Source organism: Ranitomeya imitator, chromosome 1, assembly GCF_032444005.1.
Source record: "Ranitomeya imitator isolate aRanImi1 chromosome 1, aRanImi1.pri, whole genome shotgun sequence".
Lineage (NCBI taxonomy): Eukaryota > Metazoa > Chordata > Amphibia > Anura > Dendrobatidae > Ranitomeya > Ranitomeya imitator.
In genome coordinates this window covers 541,242,198-541,264,751 of record NC_091282.1, presented here as the reverse complement: position 1 = coordinate 541,264,751, position 22,554 = coordinate 541,242,198, and the positions used below count along the sequence as shown (strand labels likewise).

The following is a 22,554-nucleotide window of genomic DNA, read 5'->3' as shown; positions in this document are numbered from 1 at the left end:
AACAAATAATAGCGGTAGCCACCAATATAATACTGAATTATTAATATATAGCGGCATAAGTCTTGCTATATTAATTTACACCGCAAATATGTTTATACCGTAAAACTATATTATACTATATCAGTTGCTTTAATCCTTTGTATGTAAACACGAACTACGCGCAATTTCTCATACAGATACTGACACGGAGACATCTGACGATATGCCTGAAAACTGGTGTGTTCCCGAACCACGCGATACGCTGGGTTCAGACGTGGAGATCATAGATGTCAAGAACCCTGCAACTTCAGCGAAACCCGATGCGCCTAAAAGACGCGGCAGCTCGTTACGCCGGTGTTTCAAGAATAGAAAAGGTATCTGTTCACTTGAAATACAGTCGATTCTCACTTTTGTGTAATACTCATATTTACTTACAGCTGCTAGCTAACTGTCAGAAAATTCATTTTTGAATATATATATATATATATATATATATCCGTCTCAACGCTGCAGTTTTGTGTAGAAAATCAATTCTGTGTTCGCTAATCGTTATATTTTTACTTACACCAGCTAATCTAGTTGCCCGGAAAATACAGCTTGAAAAAGAGAATATTCCCGCCTCTGCGAGTTTGAGCATCGCGCCGCCCGTTAAACCAGGAGCTGTTGTGGGACAATTCCCGCTTCATACTTGTAAGTATATATCTGGACTGCTCTATACAGGTTTATGTAAATATTGTTACAATGTTTTCATGGGTACCTGTCCCCATTAACTTTTCAAATATTACGCATGATCATAGCTATGCGTCGCCGTTTAGCTTTTCCAATTTTGCGCCGTTTCGCGGCTAACCGCCACTTGTATCTTTTCTTTTAGATACGTCGCCTCTTCAGCAACGAGTTTTGCACCGGCGTAATTACGGCGCTGAAGAGAATCAACCACAAAGAGCTAATACGGCGGTGCGAACAATATCTCTTTCGCCCATCTGTGTTGTGGATCGTGATGAATGCTACGCGGCACCAAAACAACCCGGGAATCCAAGCCCCAAGATTTCACATCAGAAATATACGAACGTTTCAAGAGAGAAACGTGCAGCGCAGAACGCTAGGCCCCGCATAACTCGGCCCGCCAATAGCACAGACGCCATACCACAAGTTACTCCTGAAAACAGAGAAATTGAACAGCTCTCCGAGGGTATGTGGTCACCCATAGAGCCCCTCAATATACCTGTGTGCCAGACTGTGCAATCTGCAGATACTGCTCTTGCAGGCTCTTCTAGCGTTTTTGCCCCTGTATTACCTCTAAAGAAACGCGCCATATCCCGGCGCCGTGTAGGTAGAAAGCAAAAAGTTGCTGTACATACACCTTACACAGGTCGTCCTTCGTGGGATGCTGACCATGTCAAAATGTTTACTGACATGTCTGCGCAGTACGCTCAAAGCAAACTCGCACAGATGGAACTAAAATCTTTCTGCGATACATATGAAAGACTGTTAAATGCATGTCCAACACCAGACATTACCGAGGAGCTGCGTGCTTTCAAACTAAATCACCCCTGATAAATCTAACTAAAGTCTTTTAAATCACATACAATGATTGTCATTTTTCATAATATGTGCGTGTTGTGTGTTGTGTGTATTTGTGTGTGTGTGTGTGAGTTCTGTATGTGTTGCGTGTTCTTTACAGAACCATAAACTTATAATAGCAAAATGTTGATGCCGACAGCCGCACACAGATGTATTTTTGCATTATTTCACAGTGCCTGATGAGTACCGGATGCATGGTTGTCTGAGAAGCGCCCGTGGGTGCAGAAGTGTTTGTGGCACGCATATTAATAAAGTACAAAAAATCCCTGACCTATGTGGTCAGCATATTAATAAAGTGCAAAAACATGATAACATAAGTCCTAAATGACTAATAACCGCATATTAATAAAGTGCAAAAACATGATAACATAAGTCCTAAATGACTAATAATCGCATATTAATCATAAATAAGTCCTAAATGTCTATTTCTTGTGTGTGTTGTATGTGTTGTGTGTGTGGGTTTATGTGTGTGTGTGTGTGTGTGTTCGTGCCTGTCTGCCCGCGATTTTACACAAAAACATTAAAAGTCTGTATATGTTAGATGTCTTTGAATAAAAAGGAGTCAAATTATAGACATCACAGGCCCCTGTAAAATTAATATGTGCTAAAATAATGTAGAATTAAAGAAAGCTGGAATAATATATGGGAATGTGTCACACCCTTTTGGGATATCAAAAATACTATATGTGTACAGCATATTAATAAAGTGGAAAAATCACTGACCTATGTGGACCGCATATTAATAAAGTGCAAAAATCCCTGACCTATGTGGTTAGCATATTAATAAAGTGCAAAAACATGATAACATAAGTCCTAAATGACTAATAACCGCATATTAATAAACTGCAAAAAATCCCTGACCTATGTGGTCAGCATATTAATAAAGTGCAAAAACATGATAGCATAAGTCCTAAATGACTAATAACCGCATATTAATAAAGTGCAAAAAAATCCCTGACCTATGAAGTGCAAAAATCACTGACCTATGTGGCCCGCATATTAATAAAGTGCAAAAAAAATCATGTGTATTTGTTGTGTGTGTGTGTGTTGTTTGTGTGTGTGTGTCGCATGTGTTGTATGTGTTCTGTATGTTGTGTGTGTATGTTTGTCGTGTGTGTTGTATGTGTTGTGTGTGTTTTGTATGTTATGTGTGTTTGTTGTGTGTGAGTTCTGTGTTGTGTGTGTGTGTTCGTGCCTGATCTATGTGGTCAGCATATTAATAAAGTGCAAAAACATGATAACATAAGTCCTAAATGACTAATAACCGCATATTAATAAAGTGCAAAAAATCCCTGACCTATGACAAAAAGCTAATATAATATAAACCAAAGATATAAAAAGAATGCTGAATTTTTACTAAACAGGTTGCTGCAGAATAAAAATGTCACAGCATGGAATAATAATGCTGAATTTATTTTCAAAGGATATTAGTAAGGCCGCGAACCAATAAATGATTTTACAATATTGTGTTATAAATCCCTTATAAATGAGAATGTGTTATAAATATCATATAAAAGTTGTGAAATTAATGTGTGATAAAATAATGTAGAATTAAAGAACGCTGGAATAATATCTGCGGATGCGGCAGCGCTAAAAGTTGTACATTTGTTTCTTACGTGTTTTGGTGCAGCCAAGAAGATTTTTTTATGCAGATTTTATATAAAATGCGGGCGAAAATAGTTAATATTGGTGTATTTTCATACACTTATCAAAACTTTGGGTTTCTACATAATTTTCTATTTATATGGACTAATTAGCATTACTATTCAGTTGCATTCTGAGATATATATATTAATGTACACTCTGCACGCCATCATGCCTGAACAAAACAGAAATGTAGATTTTTTTGCGAATTTATTAAAAAGAAAAACTGAAATATCACACGGACATAAGTATTCAGACCCTTTGCACAGTATTGAGTGCAATATTACACTCAGTCATGCCGGCGATCTGCAGTAATTCAATATAAAATGGCTATTTTCATCATGTGATAAAATAATGCAGAATTAATGTTCATCGTGTCGTTATCAGATACCGCAAAGATGCATTTGTCAGCATCATGCTGTTAGCTAACTTAAAATTTGAGATGCTGTTTTATTGTGAGAAATAAAATTTATATTCGTATAAAACACACAGCTTCTTACTTGCTTGTGTTGTAACATTGGGGAGCCAAATTTACGCCTAAAATAGCACAAATAGTTAATATTGGTGTATTTTCATACACTTATCAAAACTTTGGGTTTCTACATAATTTTCTATTTATATGGACTAATTAGCATTACTATTCAGTTGCATTCTGAGATATATATATTAATGTACACTCTGCATGCCATCATGCCTGAACAAAACAGAAATGTAGATATTTTTGCGAATTTATTAAAAAGAAAAACTGAAATATCACACGGACATAAGTATTCAGACCCTTTGCACAGTATTGAGTGCAATATTACACTCAGTCATGCCGGCGATCTGCAGTAATTCAATATAAAATGGCTATTTTCATCATGTGATAAAATAATGCAGAATTAATGTTCATCGTGTCGTTATCAGATACCGCAAAGATGCATTTGTCAGCATCATGCTGTTAGCTAACTTAAAATTTGAGATGCTGTTTTATTGTGAGAAATAAAATTTATATTCGTATAAAACACACGGCTTCTTACTTGCTTGTGTTGTAACATTGTGGCATATTATATATATATATATATATATATATATATATATATATATATATATATATATATATATATATTGTGTATATAAGGCATCCACAAGGAGAACATCTGCTACACTGTGAATACAATTTTCTGTTATCGAACCGTATCAGGTTTTGTGACATCAAGATTTTCAGACGCAGTCCTTTGTTCATCGTGTCGTTATCAGATTCCGCAAAGATGCATTTGTCAGCATTATGCTGTTAGTTAACTTAAAGTGTGTTTCCTTTTTTCTGTTTGTGTAAAGTGAGTGCGGTTAGCTTAAAATGTATTCTTTATTTCCAATTAGTTCTGACAATAAAACATTTTAATGAACATAACACGCTGTATGTAGTCGTGCAGATCCTAGGATATAATTATATACCATAACACCTCCAAGCAGCTGACCCGCAGATAACACCGCTGGCCCACAGATAACATCTACAGGCACAAATGTGTTATAAAACAAAGTTCTGCTTCACAAAGATCAGCAAACAGCATGAATTTGTACAAAAATATGACCCTCAGAAAACACAGATGACCCTCAGATAACACCTACATGCACAAAGATCACCAAAACAGCATTGCTTTGTACAAAAAAATATGACCCTCAGATAACACAGCTGACCCCAATTTAGTTAATGCGTAGTAGAGGTACAAATAACTTCTCAGATGCCATCTTCAGGACACAAAAAAAGAGAAAGCAAATATCAAACATTCTGCGTTATAAAAACCAATGCCTGGGCACATGACCCGCAATAACCTTCAGGTACAATACATGTACAAACAGAAAAGTTGCCTCTTCTGCTTGTGAAAATAAACATTTATTGGGTACCAGCAATTGACCTAGGTGTTATAAACCTCTGAACCGCAGCAGATTCTCTGTTTGTGAAAATAAACATTTAGTTAATGTTCACCATTTAGTACTAGTGTTCAGTAGAGACACATATAAACAGCTTTAAGTTCTGGACTATATGAATACACTGTGAATAAAACAAAGCTTACAGAATCAAACTCGGGGCTACGTATAAAATCTAATATAAAACAAATGAGAAAGGTGTTATAAACCACGTGTAAAATAAATACACGACTAGGCTATAATTATAAACATGTGTTATTCCACAAAATACGGGAATAATATCAAAACTACAACAAATTAAACTATATTAAACGATATCAAAAGGGGGAATCAAACAAGGAGGGACAGCTGGATACCAGCCGTCAGACAAGGGGAGGGATTACACACTTTGATACACTTTGATAGGGGGCGGGGCACCTGTCAGATTGAGTTTGACGAATAATCTGAATTATACACTACTACCATCCTTTCGTCTGACACGGATTCAGCCAGTGAGGAAGATCCCACATTCCTCTATTCCTCCTCCTCCTCATCTGGTGAAGAAGGACCCCAGCAAGGCGCCCTAGGACCCAGGCAAATCCTGCAGCAATCGATCCCGTATGGATTGCACCCCCTGAAAATTTTCAGCGCGTCATTCTGGATTTCTGCAGCAGCTCAGGAATCCAGTTTGACACCACTGGCCTCACTGAAATTAACGTCTTCAAATTCTTTTTCAGTGATGAAATAATAAATTTTATGGTTCCCAGATGAACCTGTATGCCCAACAATTTTTCAACCAAAATCCCACGTCATCATTCGCCAGATGGACCCCAGTAAATGCAGCAGAGATGATGACATTTTGGGGAATTTTGTTGCATATGGGCATAATAAAAAATACAGAGATTCGTCAGTATGGAAGTATTGATATTCTCTACAGTACACCGGTATTCCACACGGCCATGACAAGGAAACACCTTGAAGGGATCCATAAATTTTTCCATTATAATGATAATGCTCAGTGTCCTCCCCGAGACGATCTTAACTTTGATCGTCTATATAAAATTCGGCCAGTGGTTGAACACTTCATCAGAAAATTTGCTGAGGTGTACACACCCCAGAGGGACATCGCTATTGATGAATCTCTCATTCACTTCAAAGGGAGGCTAAAATTCCGACAATACCTGCCCAGTAAGAGGGCCAGGTACAGAATAAATCTGTACAAACTGTGCGAGAGTGCTTCAGGGTACACCCACAGATTTAGGGTCTATGAGGGGAAGAACACCCAAATTAACCCCCCTGAATGCCCCCCTGTCCTGAGGGTGAGTGGGAAAATTGTGTGGGAATTGCTGCACCCTCTGCTGGATTTGAGTTATCACCTCTACATTGATAACTTTTACACGAGTATCCCACTTTTCAAGGCCCTCTCTGCCAGAGGTACAGTGGCATGTGGCACCGTGCGAAAAAATCAGTAAGGCCTACCTAAGCCGCTAATTGGGCAAACACTGAGAAAAGAGGAAAGCAGAGCCCAATGCAGCGACAACATGCTGGTGGTCAAGTTTAAGGACAAAAGGGATGTCCTTATCCTGACCACCATACACCTTGACAACAGCACCCTTGTCAGTGTTCATGGCACCACTACACAAGTCTCAAAGCCAGATTGTATCTTGGATTACAATTGGTACATGGGGGGTGGATCTCTCAGATCAGGTCCTCCAACCATACAGTGCCATGCGAAAAGCCAAAGTATGGTACAAAAAATTGGCAGTGCACATTGTACAGATGGCAATGTACAATGCTTTTGTGCTGTTCCGATCTACAGGCAATACGGGGGGACCTTCCTTCAGTTTCAGTCATCAAGGCCCTAATGTTTGGCACTCAGGGAGGTGAGGGTCCCAGTACTTCTGAATCTGACAGTGCCCGTATTGTCCCAGGTCAACATTTTCCAGGACAGGTTCCCCAAACAGCGAGGACAGGACGATCACAAAAACGGTGCAGAGTATGCTCCAAGAGGGGAATCCAAAAGGACACAATTTACAATTGTGAAACCTGCCCTGAGAAACCTGGCCTTTGCATTAAGGATTGCTTCAAAGCATACCACACATCCACAAATTAATAAAATTTGTTTATACCCTGTTGACACAACACATTTTTATAAATCTGATGTACCCCGCACATCTTACATATAACACCACATTATAAATTCATACACCAGAAAAAAAGCATTATAATAATACTATAGAACTATGCCTCTAGATAAATTCCTTCAGTAGTGTAGAGTTCAAAGTGGGGTCACTTGTGGGGGGTTTCCACTGTTTAGGCACATCAGGGGCTCTGCAAATGCAACATGACGCCCGGAGACAATTCTATCAAAATCTGCAATCCGAAACGTCACTCTTTCCCTTCCGAGCCCTGCCATGCGCCCAAACAGTGGTTTTTCCCAACATATTTGGTATCAGCATACTCATGAGAAATTGCACAACAACTTTTGTGGTCCAGCAAAAAATTGTTGCTAAAAAAAAAGTTTTTGTGGAAAAAATTTGATTGTTTTTTATTTTCACGGCTCTAGGTTCTAAAACTTCTGTGAAGCACCTGGCAGTTCAAAGTGCTAACCACACAGCTAGATAAGTTCCTTGAAGGGTCTAGTTTCCAAAATGGGGTCACTTGTGAGGGGTTTCCACTGTTTAGGCACAACAGGGGCTCTTCAAATGGCGTCCGCTATCAATTCCAACCAAATTTGCATTCAACAAGTCAAACAGTGCTCCTTCCATTCCGCCCCCCTGCCATGCGTCCAAACAGTGGTTTTCCCCCACATATGGGGTATCAACGTGCTCAAGAGAAATTGCACAACAACTTCCGTGGTCCATTTTCTCCTTTTACACTTGTGAAAGTAAAAAAATTGTTGCTGAAAAATAATTTTTGTCGAAAAAATGTGATTTTTTTATTTTCATGGCTTTACGTTTTAAACTTCTGTGAAGCACTTGGGGGTTCAAAGTGCTTACCACACAGCTAGATAAGTTCCTTGAAGGGTCTAGTTTCCAAAATGCGGTCACTTGTGAGGGTTTTCCAATGTTTAGGCACATCAGGGGCTCTTCAAACACCACATGGTGTCCGCTATCAATTCCAACCAATTTTGCGTTCAAAAATTCAAAAGGTGCTCCTTCCCTTCCAAGCCCCTGCCGTGCGCCCAAACAGTGGTTTTCCCCCAGCTGAAGTCGTAAACAGGTAAAGTTTTACTTTTATTCTGCTTCCACATATGTAGCAAATATTTTATATGTACCTTCCTGAAATCGGCTGGGCAAGGAGTTTGGCAAGCTGGAAAGCCCCCAAGGCAAATGTTATGATTTGTTTCAGCTTTGTGGTATTGTGCTTTGGGGTAGTGTGGTGCCACCTGCAGGACATTTTTCCTTACTTCAGTTTTATGAAAATGAATGTTTAAAATGTATTTTGTGATCACATTGTGAAGGTGTGGTTTGTTTACCTATTTTCTCGCTGAAGGTTACCTTTCAAATGGTGTATCATTTGTGTGTGTTTGGGTGCAGTATGAACAGAGATACAAAGTGATCACTGAAAAAGAGTGTTTTGAAATAATATAGAAGGATTTCATTGTATTCAATTCTATTCTCCTGCCATGTAATGGATGCTTTATACCTCAATTTTTACGATATCCACATCATACATTGTGTGACTATGATCCTGAGGTTATGAAGAACCTGTTTCAACATGTGATCCTGCTGATTTGTGAAGAAGAGTATAAGAATGGATTTAATCACATATTTGTATTGTTATTAATAAATATATATTGGATGTATTACAGATATTACTAAATCAATTCACACTGGCAGAGTTTCTCATACCTGTACTCTATGCATATATCTTTTCAGGCTGCTTGGTGTTGGTGCTCATGTGCCCGCTTGTCATCTGCTGCTGCCTCTTCTCATCCGGCAGCACAGCGTCCCAGGTGCTCAACTGGGGGTCATAGCAATGGCCAGGCTCTTGCTCGTGTGTGTGGGATGCCTGCCGGGTCACATTGTGTTAGGTGTTGAGTTCCCACCGCTGCTCTGGGGAAATCTCGAACCATGTCCTCTGCGATCTCTCCTTTTTTCCACAGCTGCAGTGGAGCCTGCTCAGCAGCGACGTTGGTCCCAGCATCTGACTCAAGCTGATACTGTGCGGCTGGTTACGGCTGCTGCCCCAGGTTCAGCCTTTGTAACCAGCATTAATCAGTGGCAAGCAGACGTTCCAGGGACTAAGTCCTGATTTTCAATTACTGTGCATGCCCATGGGATGACCTCTCATTGGAGGTCGGAGGTCACATGCTCAGGTTCTGTAGCAGCTCTGATTGGACCACTAAGAAGGTCCCAGAAGGCTACATCTATAAAAGGATCGCATGGCCGCTCGGCCATTCACTAGTATTAACCTGTAATCATTTGTGTGTGGTTGTATGCCTGTTCTGGTGATTGCTCCTTAATCATTCCCATTCCTAGAGTTGTTAAATGTTCGCGAATGTCGGAGCTACCTAGCGCCTGACAGTGCTATCCTTAACACAAGAGCACGATCCTTACTGCGCCAACCAGCAGCGACCGCCAGTTCAGCGTCATGCGCAATTAGAGTGCTTTCCTAACCCTTGTAAGGGTGGTTAGTGGCGTCCGCCTGTGCGGCGCTGTACCCACTCTGTGCGGTAATCTTTGTTTAGTCCTGACAACCGGTCAGTGTAGGGTGGGAACTCCTGCTTGATCTCAGCATCTGACTCAGGGCGTCTTGAGGCGTGGGCTCAAAAGCCACCAAGGGTCAGAGCGGGATCAATCACCAGCATAGTGGGGGTGAATTTCAGGAATCCCACTAGGGTCCATCTGCTGCACCCTGTGACTGCTAACATGGCACACTGTTTCCTTAGTTTTCCTGCAACTCTGTGAAGCAGCAGAGTTCGCATCAGTTTATACCGGGTGACGGAACCCGAGTTTAGTCCGGCGTAGTACCACCATATAGTGCCGCCATTACCTAGCAGCTGGTTCCATCTCTGCACGGTGGACCCCGGGCTGTGAATGCACCTTTTATTGTCTTTACATTTATTTGGTGCATTCCACCAGCCCTAACACGTGGGTGCGACGTGGTCTGGCCGCAGATGCATGTGCCGTACACACACTACAGGCAGAGGCCGGTCACGTGTATATCACGTTAATATGGAGATATAAGGTCCAGCAGAAGACCAAAAACACACCTCCCCTTGAGAAAGCATGGTCAACAGACAGCAAAATGCGCATTGGGGTTCTCAGCTTTGGTAAGGTTATTTTTAGATCAAATATTATACAAGCCTATATAGGGGCTTTTCATTTATTAGAATGAAAGACTGGACTTGGGCTTTAGTTGCTATCCATGTACTCCAGCGCATTTGTGGAGATACAGTAATGAGATAATGATTAGTGGCACCTCTTGTTTATAGCAGGGGGCATGGCTTTGTAAATTTTTGAGCCCAACATAACAAAGCATAGCCTGGCCACTTTGAAGGATGTTTACACATGAACTGTGATTTTTTTTTTAATCAATTTGTACTGTGTACTGAGTGCCACCATTTCTTTGTTGTCTCTTATAGCACATTGTTTTACCTGTTTGTCTGTATGATTCTAATTGTGTTAATAAAGACATTTTGTACATATGTTTATACTAAAAAGTTCAAATAGTCCTCCTTTCTCTAAATATGATGTATTTTTTGGAGTAATACTGTATGTAAGTAGCTGAGTGATGTAGACTTGGTGTAATATAAAAATGTGAGTCGGTTTTGTTGTATTGAACTTTTAACATCATATACCTAATAGGGAGGATCATATGATATGAAGGACAGAGTAGTGCAACAAAATTGCGGTAGATACCGCACTAAATTCATGGCAATCAGCATTTAGCACTCAACCTATCAAGAGGTAAAGCATATACGTAGCTGAGCTATGTGTTTTTAATAATTCGGTCTTTCCATTATTAACTTTAATGCATGAATTAAAAGCTATGTTTTAAATACTGTCATCAGTTAGGGTATTTTTTGCCTAGGCAAAGTGGTAATATATGATCCTATAGGGCGGCTGAGCTGTCACTCACAGAGTCCTTAGGACACAATGAGTATTGGAATCATGACAAAAGTGTTATAAAAATGAGGTGGGGCAATATCGGAATAAAAGAAAGACAAAGAGAAAACCAATGTCCTAACATTAAATTGATGCAAAGACTACATCAACAATACACAATGTTCAGTGCCATTCTTGATGAAGGATTTCCAAGATCCTAAAGGAAATCAAAAGGACCATGGATATTTTATTTTATCTAGAGATGTGATATTGAATTTTGTTAAAGGGACACTGTCACCTGAATTTGGAGGGAACAATCTTCAGCCATGGAGGCGGGGTTTTTGGGTGTTTGATTCACCCTTTCCTTACCCGCTGGCTGCATGCTGGCTACAATATTGGATTGAAGTTCATTCTCTGTCCTCCGTAGTACATGCCTGCACAAGGCAATCTTGCACAAAATATAATCAATACATTATTGCAATGTGCTACCAAAATCCCTGCCAGGCTGCAAGTCACATCCATTGGGTGACCAAATATAGGGCTCATGAGAGAGTATCATGAAATCATTCTTTATCTTTTGTATTCCTTCAAAGCTGGCGATCTCATGCACACATATTGGGATACATTGAGCTGAGAGGAAAACATATCTGTAGCATTTTGTCCACTTTTTTTCAGTGAAGATTTTTGGAGTGCTGTCTTTTTAGTATTAAGGATGCTGAGTCTGGATCCTGGGGATATTTTGGACTAATGTGGCCTTCATTAGCCCATAAAAGTGCAATTTTTCTGTTCACTGTACTGAGATCTATCAATAGTTTCACATCATTTTTTTTCATTGGATATATCTGGAGTGCTGCCTATTTTTTGATTTTGTATTCAAGGTCGATAGGTTTTCCTCCTATATTGGTTTTGGGGTAGAGATGAGTGAATATATTCAAGTGGAATTCAATTCTACTCGAATGTTACAATAATCCACATTAGTCAAAATGCAGATTTTTTTTTTTTGTAATTCGCTTTTGGATTCATCAAAGTGGCAGCCACTAGTCGCCCCTTTTCTGAACAGCAAAGAGCCATGAAAAGGTTAAAAAATTAAATAAATACTTATACTCATCTTACCCTATAGCCACATCACCAGCCTTGCTTCTTCTCATCACCGAAACAAGCACTGATATCTCTGGGCTTTTCATGCTAGAATGGGACAGTTCTGTACAAGCAACGTCATGGCGCATGTCATAACGTCCTGACCTTACGCACGTTCACAGAAGAATTCAGGACCTCATTAAAGCTAAAGGTTGTGGCCTAGTGTTTAATTCCTAGGGATTTCAGTGCTCATGGTGGTGATAAAATGCAACAAGGACCAGATGGGTGAGGGATTTTAGTACTCACGCGGTAGTGATAAAATGCAACAAGGACCAGATGGGTCAGGGTGAGGAGCAGAGGGGCTGGAGAGGTGAGCAGTAGGGTAAGTATAATTTTTTTTTACATTTGTTATATTTTTGAGTGGGCGAGATATAAAAAAACTCATGGAGAATAACTTCTCTGAAAACGTCATTTACTGATAAAATCTACGCAAACAGGAGAATTTTAAGTCCGCTCATCATCAATATCTCATTCAGCAAATAAACAGTCAGTCCTTAGTTGACCTGCTGGAAACAGGTAAAATGGGCAGTTTTATAGCTCCAGTTGAGAAACTAAATAATTCAATAAGAGCATCTCCAAAACATCTGGTCTTGTGAGGTGTCCCCAATATGCAGTGCTCAGTACCTACCGAAAGTTAAAACAACCTGAAAATGATCTGATCCGACAGAAGAGTGGAAGTTGCACAAATTGATGACAAAGTTATTGCTGGCTATGATAGACAGGTGTCACAACACATTGTAAGTCCAAACTTGATGCTTATTGGGCAGAACATAGACTGTTCATCCTGGTCCACTGCTGCAAGCTCTTATTATGGGCATGTCATCTTCAGATATGAGACTTAAAAAAAAATAGAGGAAGGAAAAGGTAAAAGCATGTCTGAGAAATGTTATTCAGACAAAATAAATGTTTTGTTCTTTATGTATGCTGGCTATTTCTTGAATTTTGTATGAGTTTTGACATGTAGCCCACAGGTTCACTGCTTCCATTCTTTAGCGTTCTGTAACTTTATTTCAAAGTGATTTCCAGCAGTTTCTTTTATTCTCTTCTAACATAGAACAAAATTGTTTCACTTCATGTAATATTTCTAAATAACTATTTTTATATACTTTAACTTAAATTAGCTTAAATAGGTTTAAACATGTCTTCACATAGGTAATGCTATTAAAGAAAGACATAACTCTAAAGTGGTATCAATATTTATTTAACAACTAATGGTACCATCACACTGAACGATATCGCTAGCGATCCGTGATGTTGCAGCGTCCTGGCTAGCGATATCGTCCAGTGTGACAGGCAGCAGCGATCAGGATCCTGCTGTGATGTCGTTGGTCGCTGCAGAAAGTCCAGCACTTTATTTCGTCACTGGAATCCCTGCAGACATCGCTGAATCGGCGTGTGTGACACCGATTCAGCGATGTCTTCACTGGTAACCAGGGTAAACATCGGGTTATTAAGTGCAGGGCCGCGCTTAGTAACCCGATGTTTACCCTGGTTACCAGCGTAAAAGTTAAAAAAAAAAAACACTACATACTTACCTACCGCTGTCTGTCCCCGGCGCTGTGCTTCTCTGCACTGATGTCACCGCTCTGCTTTCCGGCCGCTGTGCTCACAGTCAGTGCAGAGAAACAGAGCGCCGGGGACAGACAGCGAAGGTAAGTATGTAGTGTTTGTTTTTTTTACTTTTACGATGGTAACCAGGGTAAACATCGGGTTACTAAGCGCAGCCCTGCGCTTAGTAACCCGATGTTTACCCTGGTTACTGGCATCTTTGGTCGCTGGAGAACTGTCTGTGTGACAGCTCTTCAGCGACCAAACAGCGATACTGCAGCGATCGACATCGTTGTCGGTATCGCTGCAGCGTCGCTTTATGTGAAGGTACCTTTAGCAATGTAGCCATGGAAAAGACACAAGGCGGTCCATACCGGACAGCATCAGCAAAGTCCACAGTGGCTTTATACTTTGACGACAGCTGTTTCGTGCTATGCAGCACTTCGACAGGTCCGATGACGAGGGGGGAGGAAGCCCGGCCTTTTGAAATACAAGAGTCTCTGGCCCCTCCTCACTCCTTTCTCGTCATGGTGGATAATTAGCCACAGTCCGGAACAAAGGTGAGTGTAAACAGTGAAATGACATTTAAAAGATTAAAAACAATAACATATAGGAACAATATGACCACAAGAAGTATGAATCGCATTTAAACAAGGACTTTTTTACAAAAAGACAGACATATCTATTTTTTCGTTGAACCCTATTGGTCCGGATGCGTCTGCACGCAAAATCCACCTAGCCTCATTACGCAGCAGCATACGATGTAAGTCACCGCCGTCTTGCGGCAAGGAGACTTTTTCTATTCCTGCAAACCGTAGTGCCTGATCATTACCATCGTGGTGCTCTTTTATATGTTTTATTAATCGAGGGACGCCTTTTCCTGTGCGTATTGAATTTAGATGCTCTCTGAAACGCACAAACAGTGGTCGAATTGTCTTACCAATATAAAAGAACCCGCATGGGCAATATAAAATGTACACCACATGTGTTGTTCTGCACGAGATAAAATCAGGCAAAAGAAGAAAACGTTAATAAAAAGCAAAGGATAAAAAAAGATAAAAAATTCGTCTTCTGTTTCAAATATGGTCCAATGGACACGCAAATTAGAACTGCAATTAGAAAAAATTGGCAGATTCTTTGTCAGGACCCTGCCCTAAAAGAAATGACAGAAAGAGGTCCTCTGTTTGCCTGTCGCCGTAGTAGAAATATAGGAGACTCCTTAGTCCGTAATCGGGTGGTCTCCCCTCGGAATAATTGGTTACAAACTGCGGCCCCCAAAGGCAACTTTAGATGTGGACACTGTAACTTCTGTTGTTATCACCTAACAGGTACCTCTTTAAAAATCGGCCCAATAATGCACACAGTACGAGATTTTATCTCGTGCAGAACAATCTCGTGCTGCTGCGTAATGAGGCTAGGTGGATTTTGCGTGCAGACGCATCCGGACCAATAGGGTTCAACGAAAAAATAGATATGTCTGTCTTTTTGTAAAAAAGTCCTTGTTTAAATGCGATTCATACTTCTTGTGGTCATATTGTTCCTATATGTTATTGTTTTTAATCTTTTAAATGTCATTTCACTGTTTACACTCACCTTTGTTCCGGACTGTGGCTAATTATCCACCGTGACGAGGAAGGAGTGAGGAGGGGCCAGAGACTCTTGTATTTCAAAAGGCCGGGCTTCCTCCCCCCTCGTCATCGGACCTGTCGAAGTGCTGCATAGCACGAAACAGCTGTCGTCCTGTATGCGTTCACTACCCTCCCTGCATCACGTAACTATGTGTTAATAAATCGCTGAAGTTCACCACCGGTGAGTGCGCTTTCATTTTTCTTTCTTTTGGACACTTCTATATGAACTGTTTTTTCTTGGAAGCGGCACCCAGGTGGAATGCCCATGGCGATTGATGTTTTATTTTGACAAAAGGCATATACGGTACATTGCATATACCCCTGAGTCACAAGGGTCTAACTAATTACGCAGTGCGGGTGTCATATCTCTTCAGTTTGGATTTGGCTTTATACTTTGGGTTCCCTTGGGGCCAGAACTGAATTTTCATCTCATTGTTAATGGAAAATATGGCACTCCTGGAATTTTTTTTTTTTTTTTTTAGTGGATAGGATCACACCCCGTATGTAACAATCTAAAGGAAACCGTCTCTCATAGGTGAAATATTTTTTATTTGCATTATTCATTGTAAAGTAAAAATAATATTTCAAACAATTAAGCCTTTAACTCTTTCACACTGAAGCCTATTTTCACCTTCCTGACCAGGTCAAATTTTACAATTCTGACCACTGTTAATTTATGTGGCGATAACTCTGGAACGCTTCAATAAATCCCACTGATTCTGAGAATGTTCTTTCATTACACATTGTAGTTTATGTTAGTGGTAAATTTAGGCTGTTTTTTGTGCTTATTTGTCAAAATTGCTGAATTTTGGTGAACATTTAGAAAATCTGCAATTTTCAAACTTCCAATTTTTATATTGTTAAATAAATTAGTGATGCTGTGCAAAATAATTTGTAAATAACATTTCCCACGTGTCTGCTTTACATTTGCATAATTTTTTAACAAAATATTTTTTGTTAGGGTTAAACGTTTTTCAGCAAGTTCTCATGTTTCCAACAAAATTTACAAAACCGTAAAGGAACCGTTTAGGAACCACATCATGTTTGAAGTGACTTTGAGGGGCTTGCATGACATAAAATACCCAAACATGACACCATTTCAAGAACTTCACCTCTCAATGTTCTCAAAAAGACATTTACAAAGTTTATTAACCCTTTAGGTGCTTCATAAGAATTAAAGCAATTTGAAAGGAAAAAAATTAACCTTTTAATTTTACCCACAAAAATGTTTATTTAGCCCCAAATGTTTCATTTTTTTCAGGGGTAAAATGAACCATACAATTTGTTGTGCAATTTCTCCTACTCTGATACTCCATATGTGGAGGAAAACTACTGTTTGTGTGCACAATAAGGTTCTGAAGGGAAGAAGTGGCATTTGACTGAGTACAAATTTGGCTGGAATAAAGGACACGTGATGTGCCTAAGCCCCAAATATTTCATTTTCACAAGGGTAACAGGAAATATTAATCATGCTATTTGTTGTGAAATTTTTCCTGAGCACTCTGATACCCCGTATGTGGTCAAAAACTACTGTTTGGGTGCCCAGCAGGGCTCGGAAGGGAAAGAGAGACAACTGCATTCTGGAGCACAAAATTGGCTGGAACAGATTGCAGATGCCATGTAATATTTGAAGAGACACAGAGATGCCAAAAATAGCAGAAACCTTCACAAGTGACCCCATTATGTAAACTACACCTCTTAAGAAATTCATCTAGTGGTATAGTGATCATTTTTAACCCACAGGTGATTCACAGAATTGTATAACATTGGGCTGAGTCAATATAACATTATCAATTTTCCCACTAAAATGTTACTTTGGCCCAAAGTTTTCAATTTTCAAAAGAGAAAACAGGAAAAAATGGACAACCAAATGTGTTACACAATTTCTACTTAGTATGTTAAATACCTCATATATGATTGAAAACTACTTTTGAGGCAAAGTGTAAAGCTCAGAAGGGAAAGAGCACCATAATGTAGTGCACATTTTGTTGGAATGGTTTAAGGCTGCCATGTCACACTGGTAGAGCCCCTGAGGTGCCAGAACAGCAGACCCACCATGAGTGACCTGATTTTACAAACTACACCTCTCAATTAATTTATCTAGGAGTTTAGTGATTATATTGACACCACAATTGTGTCGCTGAAATATATACCATTGGGTAGTAAAGACAGAAAAATTTCATTTTAGCCCCAGATTTTACATTACCACAAGGCAAAATGGGTAAACATGGCACCACAATTTGTCACACAATTTCTGCTGAATGAGGCAATGTACCCATATGTGTCTATACAGTACTGCTTAGCCATATAGTGAGACTTGGGAAGCAAGGAGTGCTACTTGACTCTTGGAGAGCAAATTATTGTGGACTAGTTTGTGGACTCGATATACAGAGCTCTCAAGTGCCAGAAGAGCAGAATTCCTCCTTAAGTGATCCTACTTTGCAAATTGCACACTTCTGGGAATTTATCTAAGGGTGCAGTGATAATTTTGACTCCGTGATTGTTTGCAGAAACAAGCAGCAGTGAATGTTGAGTGAAAAGTGAAAAACCTGTGATAGATCTATTCAATATAATGAGGCAGCAGAGTTACCCTGGACTCCGTCTGGCCTCTGTTCAGTGGCATCCTTCTTTTCAGATGTGCACAAAACTTTTGCTGATCGCACAGCTGGATCATTGTCCAGACAGTCTCCACAGTGTCTCCATTTGCCTCTTCTTGTGTCTTCATGAATCTTCCACTGGGAGTTCTGTCTAAATCACGTATTTCAGAGATTTACATGAAAACCCCAATGTAAGCTCTCAATGCAGAGCATAGGGTAAATGTGAGCCAAACCTTACTGTTATATTCGAGAGGCAGAATAAAAAAATCAACAGCAAGTAAAGAATTGGTTTTATTTTTTACGCCGTTACTGGTGCGGTGATTATACAACTTTACACTTCCGGTTTATGGAATTACAGCGATACCAGATTGATATAATTTGACACCCAATTTTGATTGCACCAGCTCTCGAGTGAGCCTGTGCTATCACTACGCCGTGCATGTATGGCAGTTTGAGGGAGCACACCTACCACAGCTCCGTATTTGTACAGGAAATGTCATGAAAGGGTTAAAAGATATACATGGAAACTAGATACGGCAGATACAAGGAGAATATGTGAAGTGTATTCCTGGAGTAATGCGACTACTGCCACTATAAAGTAGATGTCAACCTGTGCCAATTTTCTTCTCAGCAATCCTCAATTCTTATGTCTGTAGTTGTTTATTGATCCAATATTTGCTGATTTAAATTAAATGCGTCTTCAGCCCAAGCAACATCCTTGTCAAGCTAATTAATGCCCCATCCCTTAATCCCTGGCCTATAAATCAGTTTAAGGAGAATGCCATTGATTGCCACCCCTCTGTATTCACATAAAGAATGCTTTAAATTCAACATGTTTAAATTGTTTTACCTCATTATTCTAGACCTTCTGTTTGCTGAAGATTAATGATCTTCACATGAAATGGTCCAAAAAATATACTTTCTTTGTCTTCCTTATGCAGTCTTGAAATATTTCTATTCTAGTGACAATCTGTATTATTTTCCTTCAAGAATCGAATATTACATTTCTTTCTGAGACCTCTGCTCAAAATAATCGAAAAGATAGGTCACTAAAACGTAAAAATAATATGTATTCCTGGATGTTTTCAGTAAGAAATGATATTATTTTCTCCTTCATTAAAGACATAATCTATAATTAGGCTGTAATTCAATTTGGATATGTTTATTCCCTGTTATAACCATAAAGTTCCTGAAGACATACGAAGGCTCAAATCACAACTACTACACTCTTTGCTTCCTGTGCTGAGTGTAGCAATATGTTATATGTTCATGTGGCCTCTAGGGGTCTCACTACTTTTATGTGTGTTCTATATTCTTTGTTTGGAACTTGTTGGATGTTGTTGTACTAGGATTTTCATGTAATGGAGGTTGAGACATGATGTGAATAAAGAGCCTGGAGATACTCACAGAGTGTGATTTATGACAGGATTCATCAAACAGAACATGGTGGCAGCCGGGCACAGAACCTGCAAATTCTTAGAGCTTATATGAGGCTGGAACTGCACGGCTCACTGCAACTGTAAGTACAGATTCCCTGACAGTACAGAAAAATGGAGACTGGTCTGAAGCCCCCTCAGAGACTGGATGTCACTTCATGTAATCTGTCCCAGACTTGGAGACATTGGAAGGAAGAGTTTACACTGTATGTGGATCTGACTGTGGGCCCCACTGATGACAAACGGAAAGTAAAGCTGTTTTATTACCTAATTGGGGAAAATGGCAGAGAATTAGCCCACACCTTGCTCCCAGACACAGACAACCTCCTCCTAGCAGACATTTTGCAGGCATTTGATAAACACTGTGACCCAAAGAAGAATAAGACAGTGGAAAGATATGTTTTTCACAAGACATCAGGAGGATGGTGAAAATGTGGACAGATATCTGACAGACCTGAGGAGACTTGCAGAAACATGTGGCTTTGGAGAGATCAGGGACAGTCTAATCAAGGACAGAATGGTGTGTGGCATAAAGGACAGTCATCTGAAAGAAAGATTACTGAGAGAGGAAGGCATGACTTTAGAGAAATGTATGCAAATCTGCAGGGCTGCTGAGCTCACAAAGCACAGCCTGAAGATGATGGCAGGCACCAGTGAGAATGATGATGACAAGGTACATGCAGTATCTATGAAAGAAAAGACAGGACCAGACTACCCTATAAACACTGTCCACTGCAATTATTGTGGGAAAAGACATGAGAGAGACAAAACCAAGTGTCCAGCATATGGGGAAACCTGCAGGTCATGTGGCAAGAAGAATCATTCCTCTGCTGTCTGCAGGCAAGGAAGAGGCAAACAGTACAGACAGCTCCACACTGTGACACCAGACACTGACAGTGCAGAGGACATTACATGGCTACAAATGCAGTCTACAACAGAGAAAGTCAATGTAGTCGGGCAGTCAGTAGTGAAGGATGCCAAGCAGCTTTATGCAACATTCTTGTTGGATGAGAAGCCCATTAGATTTCAGCTGGATTGTGGAGCAAGCTGCAATGTAATTTCATTTGATCTGCTAAACAAACAGGTTTCTATTGAGCCAACTGACAAGGTACTGGTGATGTACAACAAAAGTGTTCTGAAACCAATGGGGACATGTAAGCTAAAAATACGAAACCCATGTAACAGAAGGAGTTATAGAGTTGAATTTACCGTGTTACGGGGTGGTAACCATGTACCATTACTGGGAGTAAAAGCAGTTCAGGCAATGGACTTAATAAAAGTACAGTCTCAGAACATTATGTCTGTTGAAGTTGCCCAGGATATACAAAATCCAAAACTAAATGCAGAGAACAACTTGGACATGCAGAAAATAAAAGCAGAGTATGCTGATGTATTTGAAGGTGATGGATGCTTTGAAGGTAAATATAGGCTAGAAATTGACAACACAGTGCAGCCCACCAGATTACCTACAAGAAGAGTGCCTGTAGCGTTAATGCAACTGCTGAAAGTAGAACTGCAAGATCCACAGAGAAGAGGCATGATAGCACCAATCCATAAGAGCACAGATTGGATCAGCAGTTTGGTCATAGTGCAGAAACCATCGGGCAAGTTAAGAATATGTATTGATCCTAAGCCACTCAACAAGGCGCTGAAACGAAATCATTACCCAATGCCAACATTAGATGATGTTCTACCAGATTTATCAAAGGCTAAAATATTTTCTGTATGTGATGTAAAAAATGGATTCTGGCATGTGGAACAGACTTGTTCACATGGAATGACAAAGAATACCTGATTACAGTGGACTATTTCTCTAACTTCTGGGAGGTTGATTTGGTGCAGGACACAAGGGCGAGAACAGTGATTAAAAAACTCAAGGCCCATTTTGCCAGGTATGGCATCCCAGATATCGTTTTCTCTGACAATGCGGCACAGTTTACGTCTGAAGAATTCAAAACTTTCAGTAAGAAATGGGAATTTGAACACCAGACGTCTTCTCCAAGATATCCTCAGAGTAATGGGAAAGCAGAGTCAGCAGTAAAAACGGCCAAAAGACTCATGCAGAAAGCAAACCAGGCGGGTGCTGATGTATATCTGTCTATACTGGATCATAGAAACACACCCACCCAAGGCCTAGACAGCAGTCCGGCACAGAGGCTCATGAGTAGGCGTACAAAGACACTAGTACCAACTGCGTGTCATCTGTTAGAGCCAAAGCTGCTGGGAAACATTGAAGCTAAATTACAGAAGAATCAAGCTAGACAAGCTTTCTATTACAATAAATCTGCAAAGGATCTGCCTGAGCTCCAGAGAAATGACAACATTCGGCTGCAGCCAAGCACCACATTTGACAAACACTGGCAAAAGGCAAAGGTTGTCCAGAAACTGGGACCTTGGTCTTACGAAATTCTAACAGACGACGGAAGAAGACTAAGGAGAAATCAAAGATATTTGAGGAAAACGCAAGAAAGAGATGATTCATGGCCTTTTGAACATTATCCAGACACCCAAGACAACGAGGCAGCAAGTACAAGTCAGGCACCAACAGTGACAGCTGACTATCAGGGTGAGGACTCTGGCCAGAGACAGACAATATCAGAAGAACTACCAGATGTACCAGATGTAGAAAGTGACACATCTTATATTACCAGAGCTGGCAGAATTAGCAAAAAGCCGGCACACCTCAAAGATTATATCTAACTGGACGTACTATGTTAATTTCTAACTTTGTCATAGTATACATTAGTTTAGTATCTTTTATTGTTCCTCTAGTTAAAAGAGAAAGGATGTAGCAATATGTTATATGTTCATGTGGCCTCTAGGGGTCTCACTACTTTTATGTGTGTTCTATATTCTTTGTTTGGAACTTGTTGGATGTTGTTGTACTAGGATTTTCATGTAATGGAGGTTGAGACATGATGTGAATAAAGAGCCTGGAGATACTCACAGAGTGTGATTTATGACAGGATTCATCAAACAGAACACTGAACACCAGATGCCTGTAAGCCCCTTGTCCTTCCTGGGGATGATTTTGTTGAGCTGGTGCCTGACTGCATTATTCTCC

General features: G+C 40.1%; 1 protein-coding gene across 1 annotated transcript; it reads left to right on the top strand.

Moving 5' to 3' along the window:
- Positions 1-19: 19 nt before the first annotated feature.
- LOC138657922 (uncharacterized) lies at positions 20-1,687 on the top strand. The gene is made up of 3 exons (XM_069745521.1): positions 20-353; positions 550-669; positions 851-1,687. Exons 1-3 carry the CDS (start codon positions 203-205, stop codon positions 1,531-1,533), a joined length of 954 nt encoding a protein of 317 aa, XP_069601622.1. The 5' UTR covers positions 20-202; the 3' UTR covers positions 1,534-1,687.
- The last annotated feature ends 20,867 nt before the right edge of the window (positions 1,688-22,554 follow it).